Below are 17,872 nucleotides of genomic sequence, written 5' to 3' on the forward strand. Positions count from 1 at the left end.
TGATAAAGACAAACATACAGACAGAATGAAAGATGAGAGGAAGGAGCTCAGGCAAGTCAAAAAGCCGAGTAAGTAGAAAGCAGAGGTGGGACCAAGTCATTTTTTTGCAAGTCCCAAGTAAGTCTCAAGTCTTTGCCCTCAAGTCCCGAGTCAAGTCCTAAGTCAAGACAGGCAAGTCCCGAGTCAAGTCCAAAGTCAAGTCTGACAAGTCTCAAGTCAAGTCCAAGTCCTGCAGTTTGAGTTTCGAGTCCTTTCGGTCCTTTTGATCACAGAGTAATAATATGTTTACACAGATCATGTATGCTTTTAAAATCTGTATTTATCATAAGTACAAGTATAACTTGTATAAGTGCAATTGAAATTGCAGAAAAAAGATTGTGCTGACATTTCACTATTAACCAGTCATTTTTAACATTTAACTCATATTTTGAAAGAATACTCTTCATTATAAACCACTCCTTTACAGAATGAACACATTTGAAAAACAAGTGCAACTGTCATTATTTGTAAAAAAAAAAGTGCTAACATTGTATTTTGCATTTTAACTAGTTCCACAGCAGTTTCTGTCCTGTATTTATCTCATCTCATTTATCTCACCTCATATTGTCTGTGTGTGTGTGTGTGTGTACATGTGAGAAACGTAACAAATTCATGAACATAACAATGAACAGGGTTGTGCTTTTTATATGTCAGGGCCCTATGCTGCATTGCATTTGCAAAAGACCAAATTGGCCAAAAGTCTGTCAGTCATTTGTGCACGATGAGAGTTGCTGCTGTAGCAGATTACAGCACTGGTCATGTATTGTAAAACTTATTTCGGGATTTGTGAAGTTGGGTTGTATGAGGGACTACCGTTCTTTGTGCGGCTTCAAATGTCGAACGAAGTTGGAAGTTGTCGCGTCTCCGTCTGAAATCTTCGACCCGCATGTTTTGCAGACTGCACTTCGTTTTTTGTTGACCACCTCGTAGTTTTTATACCCGAACGAAACTATCTTTGGTATCATTTTTTCCCTAATTGGCGCGTTGTTTGACAGTTGCTCTTCCATGGTTGACCTGCAGTTTGATTGGATGGATGCTGTCGCTTCAAAACCACATGGATCTAATTTGATTGGATGTTGTGCAGACAGCACGTACACACACACACACAGATGCACACATACACAATGAAAGATACAGAGCGTTCCTTAATAACACACTTTTAAATATTTGGGTTTTGGGGAAAGGAGCAAGTCTTATCAAGTCAAAAGGCTCAAGTCCAAGTGAAATCACGAGTCATTGATGTTTAAGTCCAAGTCGAGTTGCAAGTCTCTTTACATTTTGTCAAGTCGAGTCTAAAGTCATCAAATTCATGACTCGAGTCTGACTCGAGTCCAAGTCATGTGACTCGAGTCCACACCTCTGGTAGAAAGTGAACAGGGAGAGGGAGGCTGGGGAACAGCCATGTCTGTGATAAGGAAGAGACGAAGAGAATGCACCAGTGAAAAGTAAGAGGGTTTTGGGGCAGGTTCTCACAGGCATCTCAATCTTTCATTAGAGCAGCAGCATGACCATAGCCTCTCTGGTGTGAGCTTTGCTAACTTTCACAATAAAAAACTGAACATAACACAAAGTCTAGCCTACAGTTTCCAACCACTCTAACATAGACACCTGCAAAACCAACACTGTACTGACTCACACCTAATTACTCACAAGGGGAGTGACTAAGATTATATTTCCCTACAAAACTCCTTGTAGAGAGTATGGTATCTTTGCTATCTTTACTGCCACAGGGCTGGTGTAATCAGGCTTTCATCAACTCCTGGGAAGAGAACATGTTAGTTCATGCACAGTATTGTAGAAGATGCCTTGATCAAAGACGTATGTCCTTGCACAAACAAAAACATACCGTCCACCCCTATTTTACAGTATGAACGGTATAGAAAAATATTGGTATGAATTTGGCTTATGATATGGATTTTGACTACACCGTGCTAACTGCGGTAGAGCCTTCCAGAAATAAGATATGTCACAGCCCCATTCACATCAGGCATGGCTTACAATTACCGTACAGAACATTAAAGCAAATATTCCAATCGATCTATGCAAACATCGCAAGCATTCTTCCAAATCTCTTATTGCACAGATGGAGTAGAGCATTGTTTTTGGGCTTTATTGTTTGGTTTTATATGACACAACTTCGTTGACGTTTACAGAGACTTAAACGTCAAAATGCAGCATGGAAGAGTATAGCCATGCAAGCAAAGATACCAGGGGTGCGTTTTCCGAAAGCATCGTAAGCCGAAGTTGATCGTAGAATCCATCGTACAATGAATCTTAGTTTTACGGGCCGTTCCCAAAGACATCGTAGCTAAAGTGTCTTTTGAAAATGTGTAGCTCTTGAAAGCGCATAGATTAGCATACTCCTTACGAGCATGTTTGGGAAACGCACAAAAGAAATAATGATGGTTTTATTTTTGCTCGATCGTTGCTACGATCCATCGTTATCGGGAAACGCAGTTAGAATTGTGAAATGTTTATTATACCATGGTCTGGGTGAATACTCAACTCTGATAATGGACACATGATTGGTGGCTATAACAACACGGAAGTACAATTACAGTTATTTTAATTCCCAAAGTAGTCTCTAGCATAGCCGTGGGAACATATTTTATCAAGGGGGTGCTGGGGGGGGGGGGGCTTAATGTTGCTGGGCGGCAGGGACGCACTGGGAGTAAAAATAGGCCCTGGACTTTGATCCAGACCGACCCACCAGAACTGGCCCCCATATACGCCACCACAGCTGCCCTGCTAATGCAAGCATATTCAGTGTTCGATGTAATTCAGTGTCCGATGTGATGCAAGTTTGGGAGTTCTATCCTTGATGCGAGTGCGCATAGCCAAATTCTTTTGCCTTTATTTGAGCACAAAATAGTTGAGCTTTATGTAAAATAAACATAACCGTTTTTCAATTGGTAAAACCTTGTGAAGGTGATTTCATTGTGTTTTAATTTTTCAGCCCCACCCTACGTTTCTTTGCCTGGTTTTCCATCATTATTCTTCTCCCGGTGCTCCCGATGGCCAGTCTGCTACTGCGGAGCTGTGCCACGGTGGTGGATTTTTTAAGTCATATCAATTTAAATGCTCGATGTTGTCAGGGGCTGCAGCAGCCTAGTTCCCGCGGCCATGGTCTCTAGATACAAATACTTTTGTCCCTAGGGAAGGTGAAAAGTTACTAAATGTAGCGACATTGTTGCTAAATTGGCAACACTGTTTAACTGATGGTATTAACCTGTAAAAATTTGTATTGTTGGTGAACGGTTACACGGTTAATCATGAACATTCCTAATTTAGACCATTCCATTTGTAAAATAAATACCACAGAGCACAATCAGTTTAGCCCAGTCTAATAGCCCACACTCGGTTTTGAGATCTTGTTTTGAGAAAACAAACACACAATCTAAATACACAATCATTCCCATTTCCCTCTATCTGGTCAAGAGGGAAGGACAATGTTTGTTCCATAGAGGGATGCAGCTTTCTCAATCTAGAAGTGGCATCCATTTCTTAGTAGTGCATGCTCCTAGAATTCATAGGCCTGATCCACTCTGAATCAATCAAGGATAAAGGTTAGGAGTGACTGTGTGTGTGTCTGTGGCAGCCTGGTCTCTGACTAGTCAAGTCCTGTTTATCGTTCACTCCTGAATGAGGGACATTTGAATTAACTTTCAGCATAAATAAGGCATCTGGAGGGATAGCGATAGAGTAGGTATATTTAAAGGTTAGAGTTTGAAAGAGAGAGATAGGGGAAGACACGTTATTAGGTGAGATGGGGGTGTCATTTTGCCTTGCATATTGTTTTACCATAGCCGTCTGATGTTGAACTCTTGTACCTAGTGATAAACAGTGATAAATAATTATTACAATAAAGAAACACCATTATGTGGCTCAAGTAGCTTGAGATGTTTTTTTATCTGTCAACTTTATACACAAGGGAAGCCTTTTCAGAAAACAACTCCCATTCACAGGCAGCCCAGACACAGTTAACCATAGACCTTAACCAGACATTATAATCACACTATTGATTTTCCTACACTCTTTCCCAAGATGACTTCTGTAGTACTTTGCCTTGATAAATTGTATTTCAATAAAACTGTTCAAAACGATTACAATGAGTTTAGAAGAACAAAAACACTTCAGTAGTTTGTCAAATGGATTTCTCGACACACCTTTCTCCTTGAACCTCCCTTACCTTTAGCCATTCTCATCCCTCTCTTTCAATCACAGGCTACTACTTAGAGTTTCAGGAACCAGTCAACAACATCACCATTGTCCAGGGTCAGACAGCCACTCTGCACTGCAAGGTGATGGGGAACCCACGGCCCACTATCCGCTGGCTAAAGAATGATGCTCCAGTGGTTCAGGAGCAGGGCAGGATCTCCATCAGAAAGACTGAGGCGGGCTCCAAGCTCCGGATTCAGGACCTGGACACCACTGACACAGGGTACTACCAGTGCGTGGCATCCAACACTGTCAAGGTGATATCTGCTACAGGGCTGCTCTACGTCAAGCTGGGTAAGGCTTCTGGTGATCTTTTCATGTCTGTTGTATTTCCTGGAGGTCACTATTGTTTATACACCAGCTCAACATGGCACCAGTTCACGATCAGAACACAACTCTGTGTAGGCACTTAATTATTAATTGGCCTTTCATCTACTAGGACATCCATCCATCTTTCTTTTTCTGTCTCTCTCACTTCCATTAAACACTTCTGTACCCCTCCTTTTTCAGCAATGGGGTGAAGACAGAACCAGTTGTTTGACCTGCATTGGTCTGAATGATTACATAACTGTTCATTGTTACATAACCGCCCTCCTGACCATGCCCAACCAATGAAATAAAAAACACAGCTGTAAATAAAAAACATACATTTGAATTTCCTTGTAGAGGATGTAACTTCTGTGTCAAGTACGCACGTTTAGCGCAGTCCAATTATTTTAGACTTATTATGTGTGCTAGCACATTTATCTGTTAAAACTGTTTCAGGGCCATCTGCTTTATGTCTTAGCACTGAAATTAGATTCATCAATGGGCCTTCCCGAGTATAAATCTTTCACTCCTCAGCATTAGAATCAGAATTCCCTTCACCCACTGGGCTTGGGCGTTGGACAACCTCCTCTGTGTTATTTTTCCAAGTTAGTTAAATTAGTCAGATGAAAAAAAGCTTGACAACACTTACATTAATGTTACATTGATTACCTTAATACCTATACCTATAATACGTATAGCTATACCTGTAGTAACAATATCATAGTTGTTGCCTGGGAACTGCAAAATAGTTTCTCTGCATTACGGTTTACCGACACAAGTGGTTACACAAGTGAAACAGTATGGGGGAGGCTGGGCATTCATGGGGTAAGTGTATGTTAACATTAATCTTGTTTTGGGAACACAACCTTAAACTGCCCCTTTATAGCATTACCACTTACCCCTACAACTCCCCCCCCCCCCCCCCCCCCCCCCCCCCCCCCCCCCCCCCACTGTACCTTCTTATACTTTTTTAAATAACCTATACCTTTAACACTTTATACCATTTAATTGCATACCAATTCCTATGCACCTACAATGTTTTACAAAATATATTTATATGTAGATGTTAATGTACACTCAATGTTAAGTGTTGCCTCTTCTTTTTTCTGACAGTTTTAAGGCCTCTGTCAATACAAAAGGTATAAGAGTATAAAGAGTAAGAGTATGATACCTAGTGACAAACTTATCACTCCACCTCTTTTTTAATCCACAGGGCAGTCACCTACACATGGCCCCGATGATGGGTAAGTATTATTACTTTGCGTGTTGGTCAGTGTCCTTCATATGGTAATTCCTTGTGTTTATGTAGTTTTCCAGGAGCAAAACACACCCATGCATACACATGCTCACGTTGTAATTACAATTATCAGTGCATTTGGACACACTACACAATAGGAAACATAAACGTATTAAGACCATGAATACTTATAGCCTTAACACTCTCCTTTTTTATCCTTAACCCCAAGTTACATAAATAACCAGGAATAGATACCTTTTTTGATGTCAGACTCCAGTGGTTAGGTTGATTAGGTTGGTCTTAAGTGAAAAGAACACTTGAGACATTGGCTGTTGTGACAAATAGGTCACATTCTCACTCAGCTTGTTCATCAGTGTGCTAACAATGAGGTGAACCATTCGAAAGAGCCTTTGTTAAAGACAGGATGCATGCCAGACAGGCTAGAATTAGGTTTGCTTAAGAGTGCAAGCCCTTTCATCAGCTTGCGTTTTTTCTGTTAGTGTTTTGCTAAGCCTGTGGGGTCAGATATTACTACCCACATCCACCCTACTACTTGCACACACAGAATTTTATTATGTTAGAAACACACTTGCACACTCTTCACAGACTGTTTTCTAATACAACGGACAGTTTGGCCGGTAAAAAAATCTAACAGCGCCTCACTCTGTTTCCTTAAGACAAGAAAAGCTAAATAGGCCTTTAGTTTCAGCCGGCCTTGGCCCCCAACATCTAACTTGTGACTATGTATGCAGCTCCTGATGACTGTGTGTGTGTTCCTCAATCACACTCACCCTGTAAACCCCCCACACACATGTAGACACTCTCTCAGACTTCCAACCCACCCAGTTACCAGAACCCTAGTTGTTGCTCTTGGCTGATGCAGCGTCCTAACAAAGCTGGTGCAATAATTGGAGGTGAGGGGTTAAACTGTGAGGTAGAAGGGCTGACAAACAGAAGTTGCTGCCCTCAATAGGTGCAGCCAACTCCACCCGGGACACCTTTTATGAAGGAAAAACTAAAGTTATATTTTGGTGTGGGCCTGACCTTGTTTAATGTCCCGGAGAAACTGGAGAATAACTGGCAGTCATACTCAGTTTAGTGTCCTAGTTGTTCCTACCCATGGTAAAATAAATATGGGCATGTCAGAGGGGACATTCTTGAAACAGCATGCAAACAGTGAAGCTGAATGGAGCATGTGAATGAGGCTGTGTGCAACAGAAAAGTTCTAGAGGATGGTTTTGACGGGAAGCCTTTCAAGCGCACACAATGGCACATGTAAAAATGTGTTTGGGTATTTTTGACTTGGTGGATTACAATGTCTGTAGTTTACACACACACACACACATGTTGGAAAATAATCTTTGATTGTGCCTCACCGCCACCATTCCAGTGACCAATGTAGTTAATTTGATCGCACGCCAATCCTCTTCACCTCTCTTCCAATGTCTGACTCAACTGGATCTTCTAACAACCCCTTTAATTAAGCAAATGTGCATGAGCTGTTGCTTTTTGAAGTAAAACATGGTAGGCAGTGTTAAATAAGCTAAAACATAAATAAAGCAGGAGCAACTTAGTTTGGGAGATGGTGAAAACTATGATTTTGTGGGACACTTTAAGCTGAACTTCTAGACGGTCATTATCAGAGAGACTTGCAATAAAATGTTGGACCTGTAAGATTGCCCTGAAGGCTATGAAGGCAACATTTCTGATGAGGGGGGAGGTGTCCATGACTGTTGTTCCCTAGGCTACTAAAATGCAGGACACAGAATAGATTAGGGCATGGTCATAAATACCAGACTGGTAGAAGGCCTTTGTTTCTCCCAAGAGCTCCATTATCTTTCAGCATCCCCCTTTATTTATTTTTGTTGAGTCTTATTTGAGTTACGACAGACTGGCAGATGGTAACAATACACATCAATATCACAAACACACAAGCATAAACTTTATCTGGAGTTTTCTTCTTCCTCGTGTGTTAAGAATACTTTGCAAACACCCATGAAAGGAGAAGGAAGAGCAGCATTGTTAAGGCTTGGTTAAGTAAACTTTGGCAGAGCAAGGCAGGGTGTCACTGTTCTTTCCACTCTTCAAATAACCCTTGGTTTTATATGGATTTTTTCTGGGTCATACTCAGGGTCACAGTAGACTGTCCTATTGAATACTTTACTCATAAATGGCAAATTGCAGAGGACAATTTGACAATTTGTCAAAAGTGTTAGCTCTAGCCTGGCTGCCAGCCCAACTTAGCCCCGCCCACAAAAAAAAATTGGTCGATAAGTTGGGTCTGGGGAACCTCGGTTCGGGAAAAACTATGTCCCAACAGGAGCTGTTCGGACCAATCAAATTGTCAGGGCGGGCTTTATACGATGATGGACAGATGATCAACAATAACGTAATCAACCATGGCACCAAAGAGCGCTTGGGTTGAATTTGTTTTCAACAAACAACATATTACGTTGCTCTGATTGGTTGTAGGTCTATCCAATTGAGAGAAGAGGCATTTGTTTTAAGAGTTCGGTTGAAACACGCCCCATACTCACAGCCCAACAGAGAGTTCTCAGACTCATATTCTGACTAGAATTATGAGTATGACAATGTCAGGCTAAATCAGCTCATCCCTGGTATTTAAATTCACTGTTGCCACCATGGGGTGATGGGCTGCACCCCAAGCACTGTTTATCTCTGCCACCAAGTCCTTGCATTTGCCTTTTTAATCCAGAGGCCAACAACAAACCTACATGCCCATGGGTAAATATAAACTCTTATGTGCCCCTGGCAGTACTATTAAACAAAAATTGATCTCTGGAGAAGCCTAATTATAAGACTCATTTACATGGTTTGATGACTTTAGCCAAAGTAAATTAAATGTTGCTGAGGGAAACATGACCATAGTCTGAAACCATGGTTAACAACACCTCACATAGTTTACCATTACAGGGAAGTATAACTTGCTCAGATTTGGTTTGCTAACAAATAATGTTAGTTTGAATTTGCCTTGTGATTTTTATAGAGCTTCCAGAGCAATTGGCCCTCTTGTTAGTGGAGAGTTTTAATAGCTTTTCCTCTACATAGTCTTTACCAATTAACACTGAAAACTCTGGGAGTCCTAGGCCTCCTTCAGGGAAGCTAATTTGTGTGCGGCTTGTCTCCTTGTTAGTTTGGCATGGAAGTATGTTGTATTATGTGTCCCCATCCTGCAGGTTGACAGCTTGTCTAATCACTCCTTGGAGAGTTAAGTATATATCCTTGTCTTTGTAACAAAGTAAACCATATACATATAACAACATCTACTTTATATCTCGATAGGCCAAAGCAGAAGTTGTTTCAGAGAATCATACAGAGAATCACACAATTTCCAGTGTATGGATAGCTTGCATCCCTTATATAGAGTGCTCAAAACAAACCCCATTGTTGTTGAGCCATCTGTAGGCAGTCAATGTATAATTGTCTGCAGATCCAGACGCTGGATGTCCTTGGCCTATGGCAGCACACTTATCATCTGGCCAATGGCAGCTTTCTCTGATTGAATATACAGATAACTATTACAACTAATGTTCCTGAAGTATTTATCTGCCAACATATTTTCCTCAAGCAATGTCCTTGTTACTCCTTTATTTATCCTTTGAAATTCTACATAGTTATATTGATTGAATGCACATCATACATCTTAGTTTTTAATGAAATCGACTACTGGACAACTGCCCAAAAATCAACATAAGCCTTAAAATGATCTGACATTTTCACAAATCAAGAATTTGTTTATTTCTTCAAACATTTTGGTGTGCGTATGTTCATGCTTGCACATGTGCAGTGCTTGCAGGGCAGGTAGGATGTTTCCCTATACAGTCTTCCTGTGTTTTCTCCACTCGAGACGTGACCTGGTTCTGCTACCCCTCTTCCCAGCTCACACAAACACTCCTCTGTCTCAGCCTCCCCCTGAACACACACCTCAAGTTTGGATCCCGTCTGTGAAATGTCCTAACGACATTTTTGAGCATTAGGTTTCAAAACACGGAATTTAATATTTGAAACTTGCAAGTTTTGTTACTTTTTCATCCTGTATTTAGCCTCTTCCACTTTTTCAAAAGGGTAGTATGAAATAAAATACAGAATAAATGATGCAGGCTTTTATGCACTAAAGTATGAGGTGCTACAGGGTTGTGTACTTGTAACGATGTCTTTGCAGATAATCTAAAACCCTTTAAATGGTATGAAAAAATGTGCTGTCAGATAAATCCAGGAACATGTATTGTGCCAAAGAAATTCAGTTTTTTTCTCTTTTGTGCAACCACGTTGAGCTTTTTTTTATTGTCCAAGACCTTCTACATAAATATAGGTTCCAGACTCTTTATATTTTGTGCAGTGAAAGGGAAAATCTGTGGTGTAGGCATAGAAAAAATGGATTAGAGTTTGTATAAGTAGATGCTCTCTTAGATCAAAAGCTGTTTGAAATGAGTATGCCACATGAAAGTGAGGGAGAAAAAATAATTCCTGTGATTTTCAGTCCAGCTGATGTAAATAAAGGATAAGTTTTAAAAGTCTCTTGCGTAGTTACAAACATTCTGTGCCTGTCTGTTGGTGCAAAATGAAGGGCAGAACCTTCATTACCTCTATTTCGATGCTGTGGCACAATAGTGTTTTCTGTCAGAATTGACACATGTCCATGACCCTTCACTCCTCCACAACATCAGAAAGTCTTGCTCATTCTGAAACTCATCTGCACCACAAATCCCAAGGACCGTTATAACACAGTCCAGCTCCTGTGGCAACTTTTCAGTCTCTTCCATTTGGCAATGTTTTCCGTTCCACATATTTTTACGTGGGTATTTATCTTTTGCTCCATTGCCAATCTTTTGCCAAAAGGAAGTCAAATTTAAAAAGCTACAGTAATTCTTGTTAAACTTCAGTCTTCAAATGTAGGTTTTTGGGCAAAATGTCCCCTGCATTCAGTCCAAGCTGAAGTGAAATTGTAACCATATGTGATATTGACGCAGGAAGGACTGTGGGGCTTAAGCATTGACAGCTCTCCTTGGCAACATGACTCTCTGGGGTTTGAGCTAAATGAGAATGAACTGTGTAGAAATTTCTTTTGAGAGGTGCTATTGTACAATCCTACCGTACACACCATATCCATTCACAGGTCCCGCTGTATTATAGAGAGCGAGTATAAATCACACATATGGCCTGAAATGGAACCATGTGTAAGAGCTGTTGTTAAACATTACCCTTTTATTTTACATTTTTATAACTTATTGTCACGTGACCCCTGAAGTCTCATGATAGCATTTGGTCTTTAGAAGTCTTGGTTTCAGACTGTCTGTTTCCAATAAAGGCACTTTATTGTTTACAATGTGGCTGGACAAACTCCCCGGGGCAGTGCAAGGTTTTCTGTTCTAAAGGCCTTTGTTGCCCGCACACATGTAATGATGTCTTTAGCTTATCTCTGTCATATCCTCCTGCATTTTTTCTTCTGTGTTGAGGTTCTAACTGCTTTTCATAAATCAGCTGAGTTACTTCTCACCGGTGTAACACTGTTAACAAGTGGCTGCCTCGTTTTTGTCTGGTTCAAGAGCTGCCACAAAATGTATTACCTCTTCGATTCATTTCTTCAATCAAATATTCAGCTCTTTACCTATGAACGCTAAGGCTGGAGGAAGTCACAAGAAGTGTAGGTGTTTATTGAGGATTGTGGATAATAGGATTTAAAGACCAAAAGATCTCCTAATTGCATGTTAGAGAACATTTTTATGTTGACATGAGTCAGAGTTTCTAAAAAGCATGTTTGCAACTTGAAAACCCTCCAGCACCACAGACCCTTATCGCATCAGTCTCCTATATATTTACTGTGTCTGTGGTCAGAAACCAAGCATGGTTCTTTAACCCACAACCGATTGCTCCATGACACTGATGTGACGTTTTCCTGTGTTTAAGGCTTGGCTTCAGAGAGGATAGTCAGATCTTTCATATGTGTCATCATTTCTAACCAAGACATTAGAACTCAGAATAAAACTTGTATGTCCTCACTCACTATTGGACTTTAGCAAGTTCACACATGCTGTACTGTACACACACACAAACAATTCATAGGCAGAACATTTAAAATTACAGCAACCTCTATTTTCCAGGGAAATTGGATTCTGAACCTATGTACTTTTGTTGAAGTTAGTACCTTAACTGCTTCAGTCATTCACTCGATCCAGCTTTTCCTCTGGGGAAAACAGAGTTCTCGCAACGCTCTACAATGGTGAACTCTGCTGGCATACGTCATTGTGGCTGTACTTGCCAGAGCTGGTGGTTTCCTTGATTCTTTTACCCATAGTCTGTCTTGAATGTAAGATCACAAAGCTGAAGTATACTGAAACTGTGTTTCACAAGCTTCCTTGTTGTCCTAGCCTGTGATATTGGCTCGTAATTATGGTCATGGAGTGAATGTTCCTGTGGCATTAGGAACCCTCCCTGGAATACACATAACTACTAATGTTATTTAGGCAATGCAAGAGGATGTCATAGGCTATTGGCCTACTATCTCTGTTTAAATGGTGTTTCAGATCTTGTGTCTGAGATAATCTGATACACAAAGATAATGAACAAGGTTGACTTGAAGTCAAAAAAGTGCAAATTTCCAGCAAGGCTTTATGAAAAACTGTTTATAAGTTATGAAAGTGTATGTGACAAATTACAAATACTAGTGTCACAAGTGTGGTGTCCATCATACATTAGTATGATACACACTTTATATATACTGTATGCAGAAAGTTGGATCAATTATGTTATTATTTTGGTGTAGCAACAAGTTGTTTTCAAAGCTAGCGACAAGGTATTTCATATTAGCTGGTGTGTGTGTGCGCGCAAGTATATCAATTAATGATTTAAGTAAATTAGATTACGCTTGGACTGTTGAATGTGCACACACACAAGAACAGAAAGGATCACAATTCTTCAAGATACACAACGTGGTCTAACACCCCAGGAATATTGAGTTGACTACTCTATGGTAACTTTCAATAAGAACCCCTACTTCAGTCTTAGCCTGTTTGTTTTGGGATTAGACAGTAGTTGGGGCTGACAGCTCCATGACGGATCGGGAATTAGCCTAAACCCAGCGCAAACACAAAATGCGAATGTTCTGAGCGTGAAGGTAAAGTTTGGAAACAAGTAGAGATTAGATTAGAAATATCCTCAATTAAACTGATGCAGACAGGCCACCTATGTTACCATGAACAGCTTGTAGTTTAGTTGCCTATTTTAGCCTTCTACAGCAAATGATCTTGTGCTGTGCAAACTCCTTTTGACTGCATAATACAAAATCAAAATTTGTGTGAAGACATGGGTGAAAGAAACCAGTGTCTTCACCCTACTGGTATTGTAATTCCTATCTACCTACAATGTTGTTACTATACGTATTGCTATGTAGTTACATGGTATTAATGTAACCTTAATGTGAAGTGTTACTTTGTTGAAGTTTGATGTTATAAATTAATCTCTCTAAGGTAGCTTTATAAAGTAAACAGTGGGTGTAGCAATCATTGTGATTCATAGACTTACCGCATGTCTCCTAATGTTGGTGTTTCAACAGAACATACGAGAAGGGCTTTTGCCAGCCGTACCGGGGTATTGCCTGTGCCCGCTTCATTGGCAACCGCAGTATCTACGTTGAGTCTCTGCAGATGCAAGGGGAAAGCGAGAACCGAATCACAGGTGAGAGGGATAGAGCAATCATTACTTTGTTGCAAGGGCGTAATTACCCCAATATTTAAAGAAGAACAATTTGTCCCCCTCAATTTGTTCATACTGTATGATTATGCGGGCAATATTGATGGTTGCTAGCCTACGTCTCTCTGTCCAGCTCCGAAAATATCAAATCCCGGCCAGTCCATTTCCCAAATCCATTTGACTTTTCTACATATTAACGACATTTCTCCATGTCATGTTTTCCCTATATCTTATACGTCAATGAGTGAGTTAGCAATGCGACATCAGACAGACGTTTAGCACATATTTATGGATGGTAAATATCCAGTATTTGGCTAACATAATCCCTGAGATAACGACTATGTGAATTACACTAGAATTTTGAATTGTAGAATTAATGCAAATTTAGATTGCAATACCTATACAGGATGTTGCTTTACAGCAAACTGCGATAGAAGTCAGTGACAGGCTAGTCAAACTACCAAGCTTTGACTGCATTTTGGGCTACGTTCCTGTTCTCTGTATTGCGCTATCTGGGTCAATCCTGTTAACCGGTGCCTTTTAATGTCCCCAGGAAATCCTACTTCATAATTGCTGTAAAATGTTACAAATGTTTATTCTAAAAGGCTTTAATTATAGGTGTAGGTCTTCCTTATCATATAAATAACCAAAAAGTGTCTTTAAGACAATTAGTTTGTATTTTAACCACTTTTGTATTTTGTACACATGTTAATTTTGCCATGTTTTGCCATGTCCCCATCACAAATGATCAACTCTTACAATAAATATCAGTCATTAAATAATAAAATATTCAAATTATTTGCTCATTATGTTGTAGACCAAGTTAAAATCTTTCTACTTAGACATATTTTTTATTAAAAAAAAAAAATTAAACCCTATTTGGGGGGATTTACTTTGTGTCCCCCCAAAAAAGTTCCACCCTGTTAGGTTGTAGTTTTTCCCTCTTAAGAAAATAGCCTACACTTCCCATGACACAAAGTTCATGAAATTATATCATTTCCTGTGTCAGGAATTCAACTTGGCCAACTGAAGTTAGTATGAACTTTCAGATTCATCTTTTTTCCAAGTTTCATAATGTCAACCTGTTCGTCACAACCTTATATTTCCACCCTGTTAGGCTACTTTGTTAAGAAAACAAGTAACATTTTACAATTTCAAATATGGTTTTATATAAGAATTAAAAGGCTGTATACATGTAGGGTCTCATGTTAGCTAGATCATGATCACTCACAGAGCTAGGGCTAACATAGTTAACAAAATTCCCCCCTGTTAGGTTCCACCCTGTTAGGTGTGTACAGCTAACAGGGTGGAAATATTGTTAGAAAATGTAGTAACATAAAAAGTTGCATACAATATTTGTCATGTATTTGCAACAAGGGACATATAATGGACAAGAAAAGGTAAATATTGTTATGCCTTTACATTTTTTTAAACTTTGTGATTGTTATTCATATGTCTTAACAGGGTGGAATAATGTAATGGTCCATGTCTGAACGAAATGCCCATTATTATAGGATTTAAGTGCATGAGCTTGGCCAATATGTTTTCCAAACAGTTAAACATATCTCTTTCCTGATTAAATGTTAAAAACATGAAAAATAAATAATTTTGTTTTCAGAAGTTACCAGGTCCAAAAGGCACCGGTTAACAGGATTGACCCATCTAGCAAGTTATTTTAGAGTCCTGCCATTTGTTCTTTCTTCCTTAAGCATTTTCATACCTATGGAATTGCATTGCTGTTGTATTTCGCAGTATAGTCCCCAAAAAGGAACGAGACTTCAACCGCGTTTCTGGAGATGTTAGACATTATTAACAGAGTAGTAGTTAATTTAACATGTTTTAAGGTACAGGACAGACTGACATAAATAGCTCTTAACTGACATTGTGAGTGAATGAATATTGGTGGGTTAAGCCCAACACAGAAAGTCCCACAGCTGTTCCCCCCCAATGTTTGATTGACTATTTCGCCCTTGCTTTGTTGAAATGTTTTGTAACTGAAACCTAAAACAATACATAGGACCACATTTACTCTGGGATTTTATGAATGATATCCAAATACTTGTTTGTTCATCTTTCATGTGATTTAAGTCTGAAGCTGGACATGCTGCCACACATGAAATATCAGTGGTTTTAACCCTCTCTTATAAAACAGTTGGAGCTTTATACACTAAGTGAATTACCGTATGTGTCTGGGGTGGGGAGCCAAAAAAGTCACAAGGTTGGTTAAAATGAAGTACTGTCTTTCTCTTTCACTTTCCAAGTGCCATATGCCAAGAACAAAACAGTAGGAAATCAACCACTTTGTCTTGCGTCAGCTTTACTTGGGATAATAATGTGGGATGTGAACGGTACTTATTTCTTTTATGTAATGCAACCACAAGGTGAAAATTGTCTAGCCAGATATGCTTTCTTTTTTTACTTTACAGATTTGCGTGCTAAATGTTATGTATATACCTAAATGTAAGGTAATAGGTAAATGTAATGTTATGTTTGTGCCATGTACAGTTAGAATTGTTTAAGTATGAAAAATATAAGGAGAAGAAGTAACATTCCAAACAATAAAAGTCAGGTAAAATAATGCATCACCATTCTTCATTCCAAGTCCTCAATATTTTGCTTCAGTTCAACCAGGAGTCCCAAGGGGTTTCTATTTGATGGTTTGTCCTTGGTAAATCCTTGCCTCACCTGTGACAGTTTATTTTCAGTGTCAGTTTTTCAAGCGTTCAGTTTTCCTGCTCCGTATAACTCTAGTTATTGTGAGCATTGCTTCCTTTCTGTGTGTTTTTCTCCACATTTTATTTAGTTTACAATGAAGCTGTCATATTGTATTCATCAGCAGCTATATTGTCCAGTTCTAATTGGGATGTGAGCAACCTGGAGGCAGAAAGATCATATTTAAGACCAGTCCACTGAAACTTTTTTTTATATTATCAGTGGAGGAGCTGCACAGCATTATAAGAAAACTAAATGTACCTGTCTGCTTACCAACAGCTGCCTTCACCATGATTGGCACCTCCACTCAGCTCTCAGACCAGTGCTCCAAGTTTGCCATACCCTCCTTTTGCCACTTTGTGTTCCCACTGTGCGATGATGGGGCACGGGTCCCACGGCGGCGTCAGTTGTGTCGGGATGAGTGCGAGGCTCTGGAGAGCGACCTCTGCCTGGCCGAGTACACCATCGCCCGTTCTAACCCCCTCATCCTCATGCAGCTGGAGCTCCCCAGCTGCCACCTACTACCACACCCGGGCTCACCTGATGCCGCCTCATGCATGAGGATTGGAGTGCCTCTAGACAAGTTGAGCACATGTAGGTTTATTCATGGACACAATGTGGATCTTTAGCTTAATGAGAGTGTGCTTAGAGTGCCCTCTTGTGGCATTTGTAAAAAAATAATTAAACAAAATACATTATATGGGGCAACAGTACAAATCAGTTTATTCATTTATTGTTTAAACTAAGTTTGTGTCAAACAACATGCCCAGTGCAGCCACATTAACTATCAATCTTCGTGAAAGATTCTCCCTCAGATCACAGCTGTTACAATGGGAGCGGTGCTGATTACAAGGGCACGGTTAGCGTCACCAAGTCAGGCTACCCGTGCCAGCCCTGGAGTGTCCAGTACCCCCACAGCCACCACTTGTCTCCCATAGAATACCCTGAGCTGCGTGGTGGACACAACTTTTGCCGTAACCCAGGGGGTCAGATGGAGGGCCCCTGGTGCTTCACATTGGACTCAGATGTCAGGGTTGACATGTGTGACATCCAGCCCTGCAGTAAGTAACTAGCCCTGTATTTAAGCTTTCAAAGTTATCTGAAATGTCATATTTTCTGTGAATAAACAAGCACAGTTGTTAAATGTGACTGTAAGAAATGTATGTATTCACCAATTAATCTTTTGTTAATTGTACATTTCTAAAACCTTTCGATTAAATAAGTTATTGTTGGCAGAGTACAATGGAAAATTTGGCAAAATCAAAAAATACTTCAAAAAATGATACCTTCTTCTGCGTTCTACCATTTTTTTTTACATCCACAGGGCCACCAGAGAACCTCAAAAAGGAGATTCTTTACATCCTGATCCCCAGCATTGCCATCCCATTTGTCATTGCCTGCCTCTTCTTTCTGGTCTGCATGTGTCGCAACAAGCAGAAGGACTCCACAGACACACCCCCTCGCCGCCAACTTACAGCCTCCCCCAGTCAGGAAATGGAGCTGCCACTGCTCAACCAGCACAAACACCAGGTGGGGATTGACTATTTTATGAATATTCTGCATTCAATGGGATGCTATTCCCAAAATGAAGAAGAAATTTCACAAATTGGTTACCTCACTGTATGCATTTTCGTATCATTGGGCATC

At 40.0% G+C, this 17,872-nt stretch overlaps 1 protein-coding gene and 1 long non-coding RNA gene across 5 annotated transcripts in view; one reads left to right on the forward strand and one right to left on the reverse strand.

Moving 5' to 3' along the window:
• Positions 1-17,872, forward strand: part of ror2 (receptor tyrosine kinase-like orphan receptor 2) — a 99,952-nt gene that overhangs the window by 79,694 nt on the left and 2,386 nt on the right. Inside the window, exons 3-8 of one of the 3 annotated variants that reach the window (XM_047014760.1) lie at positions 4,264-4,551; positions 5,780-5,810; positions 13,377-13,498; positions 16,505-16,819; positions 17,029-17,286; positions 17,550-17,755. In XM_047014760.1, coding sequence (XP_046870716.1) covers positions 4,264-4,551; positions 5,780-5,810; positions 13,377-13,498; positions 16,505-16,819; positions 17,029-17,286; positions 17,550-17,755 — 1,220 coding nt within the window. Of the gene's footprint in view, positions 1-4,263; positions 4,552-4,767; positions 5,811-13,376; positions 13,499-16,504; positions 16,820-17,028; positions 17,287-17,549; positions 17,756-17,872 lie in introns of all 3 variants that reach the window. The other 2 variants (XM_047014761.1, XM_047014762.1) reach the window with 2 other exon arrangements.
• Positions 13,228-16,581, reverse strand: LOC124463072. Of its 2 annotated transcripts, none has more exons than XR_006955527.1 (3): positions 16,499-16,581; positions 16,100-16,387; positions 13,228-13,461 (listed from the first exon to the last, which is right to left on the reverse strand). It is a non-coding gene; the product is annotated as an uncharacterized LOC124463072 (long non-coding RNA). The 2 variants fall into 2 exon arrangements; XR_006955526.1 differs by having other exon boundaries at positions 13,372-13,461; positions 16,487-16,578.

This window comes from Hypomesus transpacificus, unplaced genomic scaffold (genome assembly GCF_021917145.1).
Source record: "Hypomesus transpacificus isolate Combined female unplaced genomic scaffold, fHypTra1 scaffold_27, whole genome shotgun sequence".
Taxonomy (NCBI): Eukaryota; Metazoa; Chordata; class Actinopteri; order Osmeriformes; family Osmeridae; genus Hypomesus; species Hypomesus transpacificus.